This window comes from Notolepis coatsorum (genome assembly GCF_963971535.1).
Source record: "Notolepis coatsorum genome assembly, chromosome: 11".
NCBI classification, from domain to species: domain Eukaryota; kingdom Metazoa; phylum Chordata; class Actinopteri; order Aulopiformes; family Paralepididae; genus Notolepis; species Notolepis coatsorum.
In genome coordinates, this window is record NC_140175.1 from 24,707,705 (window position 1) to 24,713,724 (window position 6,020).

The 6,020-nt window shown below is 42.7% G+C and overlaps 1 protein-coding gene across 1 annotated transcript; it reads right to left on the reverse strand.

Annotated features, from left to right (window-relative positions):
- Window positions 1-1,576: 1,576 nt before the first annotated feature.
- Window positions 1,577-2,830, reverse strand: htr1ab (5-hydroxytryptamine (serotonin) receptor 1A b; the record flags this gene model as incomplete). The annotated part of the gene is made up of 1 exon (XM_084324851.1): window positions 1,577-2,830. The coding sequence occupies one exon, from the start codon at window positions 2,828-2,830 to the stop codon at window positions 1,577-1,579; it is 1,254 nt and encodes a 417-aa protein (XP_084180977.1).
- Between the last annotated feature and the right edge of the window lie 3,190 nt (window positions 2,831-6,020).

The window sequence follows — 6,020 nt, forward strand, 5'->3', positions numbered from 1 at the left end:
CAGAAGATAGAGCCTAACTGAAGACATGCTCACTTAATGGAGAGACCCACTGAACCAAACTGTGTTTTTGCCAGTAAACTCACTGTCTATCTTATCTTCTACCTGTGTCTGTTTATCCAGCTCTGTTTGTATATGTGTGATGATCCGTCTCTGTTTGTGTGTGTATGTTGATCCGTTTGTTTGTGTGTGTCTATTGATCCATCTCTCTCTTTGTGTGTGTATGTTGATCCATCTCTGTTTGTGTGTGTCTGTTGATACATCTCTCTGTTTGTGTGTCTGTTTATCCATCACTATGTGTGTGTGTGTGTGTGTGTGTCTGTTGATCCATCTCTGCATTTGTGTGTCTGTTTATCCATCTCTCTATTTGTGTGTCTGTTTATCCATCTCTCTGTTTGTGTGTCTTGGGGACCCATCTATTTGTGTGTCTGTTTATCCATCTCTCTGGTTGTGTGTCTTGGGGACGCATCTCTTTGTGTGTCTGTTTATCCATCTCTCTGGTTGTGTGTCTGTTTATCCATATCTCTGTTTGTGTGTCTGTTTATCCAGATCTCTGTTTGTGTGTCTGTTTATCCATCTCTCTGTTTGTGTGTCTGTTTATCCAGGTCTCTGTTTGTGTGTCTGTTTATCCATCTGTCTGTGTGTGTCAGTTGATCCATCTTTCTTTACCCCATCTCCCCCAAGATGAGTTTCTCAATGATATTTCTGCGTTCATCTCTATGCCAATGTCGCCATATGGCTCAAGCCTCAAGGTGAATGAGGGAACACATTGATTTAGAAATTTTTATGAGAACAAACTTTGAAGTCCCACCATAATAAAGTTATAGTGTGCTGTGTATTTTAATCCCTTGAAAACTTTCCAAGCGTATCCTACGTCATACAGCTTATTTCTGATTAATATGCGCTTCCTCCTCCAAACCCTGCCTTGAATGACATTATAGCTTATTCAAGTTGCAAGATAGAATCAGACCTCAATTAAATATTCAATATGGAATCACTCATATGGTAGGGCTTGGAATGTAGCTAATTTTCTTATTTGTCAAATTTATGATAAATCAATTTTTTTTTATTTTTTTTTAAGGTCCGTTTATCTTCTGGTGAGAAAGCAAAATATGATAAGACATTATATAGAGAGGCAGTGATGAATAAAGAAGAACGTTTAGCTTAAATAATTTTTGCTTGAAAAAACGTTTTTTCCTTTTTCTTTTTTAATAACTCTAAAGACTTTTATTTTTTCCATTACACCATGGACACAAATCAAAAGCTGAAAACACTTTTGTTACAAAAATTAAGATTCACAACTTGAGAAAAATACATGATTTATTGAACTTTACAAAGCAGGGTGGGGAACTGTTCAATCCACAGCTTTATATCTGCATATACATCTCCGGAAATAATACAATGATATCATAGTGATTATGATAGTCCTTTACAATCAAACTTTTTTCTTTCTTTTAATACAATCTATTTCACTCAGGATTGCACTGGTAATGTACTCTATATGGTCGAAAATGCCCAGTGAATGTCATTTAAAAGAAAAGAAAGTCCGCACCACACAGCACAACGGTATAATTTGGGCTCATGGTCTACAGAAATGACATTTTAATATTTTCTTAAAAGCGCTTTGGAAGTCTTTGTTGAAGTATGCGTAAATAATGGGATTCAGCAGGGAGTTGGAATACCCCAACCAGTTGATCACATCTTCGAGCCACCGAGGCATGAAGCATGAATGCTGGCAAAAGGGCATCACGAGGGCCACGATAAAGAAGGGCAGCCAGCAGAGGATGAACGTCCCCATAATGATACCCAGTGTCTTCACCGTCTTGCGCTCCCGCGCCATGGCTATCTTCCTCTTCGCCTCGGTCGCCTTCTCGTGTCTGCTCTCGAAGAGGGGCGCGGAATTCGGAGTATTGGGTAACGGCAGATGTTTTGAATTACTGTGGACTTCGATTATTTCAAGTGACTCGCCGTCCTCCGCGTGCTTCACCGCGCCATTTACGCACGCCAGCGGCTTGGGCTCCACGCTCCGTTTCCAGGTTTTGCCCGCCACGTCCCCTGGACTCTTTTTGAGAAACAGTGCGGGCGACAGTGCCAAGCATGAGTCTGACACCTTCTTCTTCTCCGTTTTACGCACGGTTCTTCTGATCCGAAACCTGGCCGCTTTGAATATCCTCCCGTATAAAACCAACATTAGAATGAGTGGGATGTAGAAAGCCCCGAACGTAGAGTATATCGTGTACCAGGGGTCTTGTATGATCTTGCACTGGTTGAGGTTCGCCTTGTCCTCTGCCATGCTTCTGGGTTGCGAGCGCATGATCAGCATCGGAGGCACCGAGATGGAGAAGCCGACCAGCCAGGTGACGCTGATCAAGACGGCCGCGCGTCTCGGAGTCCTCTTCTTCATGTACTCTATCGGCTCGGTTATCGCCCAGTATCTGTCCAGGGCGATGGCGCACAGGTGCAGTATGGACGATGTGCAACACAACACGTCTAAAGAGATGAAAATGTCACACGGTACTTGCCCGAGAGTCCACCGGTTTAAGACTTGGTAAAGCGCCGCCATGGGCAGCACCAACACAGACACCATCAGATCGGTGACGGCCAGGGAACCGATCAGGTAGTTGGCAACATTCTGGAGAGACCTCTCCAAGGCGATGGCGGCGACGACACAGGCGTTCCCGAATATGGCGCACAGGATGAGCGCGGCGAGAATGAAGGACGTGACTATTTGGTAACTTAGTTTCACTTCTTCCTCGTTGCCCATTGACGTTTCGTTGGTATGGTTGTCAAACAGAGACCAGGTGGTTGCTGTCGAATCGTTTGTTCCCTCCATGTTGTCGGTAAACCGCGAAGGGGGCTAGAACCCGTTCAGTTGCTTGGTATTATTTGGCACCCCAATGCGCAACGCCCATCCATCCCTTGGAGAGCTCATGGTGAATTGGGCAGGTCTCCGCGCAGGAGAGAGAGAGAGAGTACCTACACTCGGTGTGTCAGCTGGTGACGAGGAGTGGGGCAGTGTATTTATACTGGTGATGGAAAATACGTCAAATCGCTGTGAAGATTCTGTAGCGGAGTTTGGCTCGTCCTGTGCGCGCCAGCAGTTGGCCCCGAGCGCGCAATGAGGTTGTATGTATGGACATGGAAACAAATCTTGTAATATTTTGTTCTCGATGGTATCCACCTTTATTCATATTTAATATTTTTCATTGTTTTACAATTATGTTTAATAGTGTCATTATGTATTTAATATACTATTGATATACAAGTTACAACCTAAAATGGTAAATGGTGCATTTATATAGCGCTTTTATCCAAAGCGCTTTACAATTTGTTCCTCACATTTGATTGAGTGAGTGCCAACTTGCTCATCGGGAGCAGTTAGGGTTAAGTGTCTTGGTCAAGGAGTCGGACACTTCGACAAGTTGCCCGGGAGAAGTGGGAATCGAACCGGATTACTATACGACTGCTCTACCTCCCGGGCCACTGTCGCCCTGCACATATCTTAGACGTAGTTATATGTTGCATGATCAAAACTAATATATATATATATATATAAATGGCTGCTTTTTTCCAAAGCGCTTTACAATTTGTTACTCAAATTTTTTACCCATTCACTCACACATTCACACACCGACGGCGGAGGTGACCATGCAAGGTGCCAACCTGCTCATCGGGAGCAATTAGGGGTTAAGTGTCTTGCTCAAGAACACATCGACACGCTGTCCGGAAGGAGCGGGAATCGAACCGGGAACCTCCGGATTGCCAGACGTCTGCTCTACCTCTCGAGCCAGTCTCAGATGTCCATATTATTGTATCTACAAAGACTTTAAGACACCGGGCGGGTTATCATCATGTATTACCTATACGGGAGACTGCAATTTGAAACTGGCCCCTGTAAATGTCCTAACCCTCCAATGTACAGTAAACGACCAAGAATGGTTTTGTCAATATTCCAATGTACAGTTTTGCTTGTACAGTTGTACAGTGTCCCCCACCCACCCCTCCTACCCAACCCCCCCCCCCCCCCCCCAACCCACCCACCCAACCACCTCCAATGTAAAGTCCCCCCCCCCCCACCCATGACCCCACCCCACCTACCCAACCTCCTCCAATGTACAGTTTCTACGTCAAATGTATATAATCTCTTTTCTGGACTCTTTTTGTATCATAAACAGTACTGTATTTGCAAATATGGTATGTCATAAATGTATAGATGTATAGCAGTACTGTCTATCTGTATGTCTTGTGTGTCATATGATGAATTGAAAATGGGGGGCCCTGATGTTAACAAGACTAAAGTCTTTATCTGGTCTGCATCCCCTTAACAATTGTATGAGCTGTACTGTACTGTACCCATTTTGCAATCTGTTAATAAAGTTTTCAATCAATCAATCAATTATGTTCAGGACCATGGTCAGCGCAATGTGAGAGTCAGGTATGATGTATGATGCTGCCACCTGGCGTTGTCTGGTGGTACTTCCCGGCTCAAAATGTATCCTGCAACGAGAGAAAAGATCAGCATTCATTATCTGTCAGTAATTCGCGCACTCTAACCCAACGTTATTTCTCCCCTTAGTGACAAAAACATACACAAACGCACGCTCAATTTGTCGTAGTAAACCCAGAAGGCTTTTAGACAAAATGCAGAATATTTTTGACCAGCTGGCTTTCCGTAGTCGGCTTTAGCATAATAAAGCCACAGCTGTCCAGCGTTAATAAGCAACTTTTCCTGTTATAAAGCGCTGTCTCTATTCCTCAAAGTCAAATATTATTTATAAATACCAGGTAGGCATTTATATATCTATATGATGACGAGATTGTACCAGTTGTCATATTTTAAAGCAAGAGTTCCAGCTCTCTAATCGCTTTTTTTAAAGTCGACACGAGAGTTGGAGTTGTTGTTGTTGTTGTTGTTAGCCAAATGAGCTAACGTTAGCTCTAATAGATCCCTAAGAGGAGCTACATTTTCTCATTTCTGTTGCTGTATTTGATAACGCGAATAACGTGCTCGCTTGTCTTGCTTCATTACCTGTACTGTACAGTGACTTGATACATTCAGCTACGTTTATATTAAAGTACCATGACGGCAAAACAATTCCCCTTTTGAATGAGTACGTTGGTAACGTGCTAGATCGGACGATGTAAACTGTTTACATTTATTTTAGGTAGTGGGAGTGGTTAAGGTTAGGAATGAATGAAAACTTTATTTAACAGATTGCAAAATGGGTACAATACAGTCCAGCTCAATACCTGATGAATTGAAAATGGGGGACCCTGATGTAAACAAGACGAAAGTCTTTCTCTGGTCTGCATCCCCTTAACAACTGTGTGTATTGAGCTGTACTGTATTGTACCCATTCTGCAACCTGTTAATAAAGTTTTCAATCAATCAATCAATCAATACAATTGTTAAGGGGATGCAGACCAGATTAAGACGTTTGTCTTGTTTACATCAGGGTGACATACACAACATACATGACATCATGACATTTATGGCACAGGGACATACATGACATACAGGTATATAGTACTGTTACATTTGTGACATATGATATGCAAATATACAGTACTGTTGCCCATAGATCCTGACAGAGAGTATATACACATGATGGGGAGGAGACTGTACTGACGACCCCCAATAAAACGCCCCAGCACCCCGGATTTGTGGTGGTGTTCATAGCATTCTCGTGGCGTGTTTGCCATTGGCCACGTCATTAATGATAACCTCCTGCTATATTGGATTACAATCAATCTTGTTGTTCTCGACCAATATTTTTGCGATGGAATAGCTATTATGAATGGGCATATACCACTTGAACTTCGTCTATAACCAGAATTCATGTTATATCCTAGTTTGGTTGGATCAGAAAGGTTGATTTCTAGCTTAAAGGAGAGAGTGGTGCGTGTCCACAAATACTGATTGAAATCCCCTGGTGCACAGGAAGAACATATATTTTTATTCTTTAAATGGTTGGTGTTCCCCGGCCTTTAAACTGTAATAATGACGTGCAATTTAATAATTT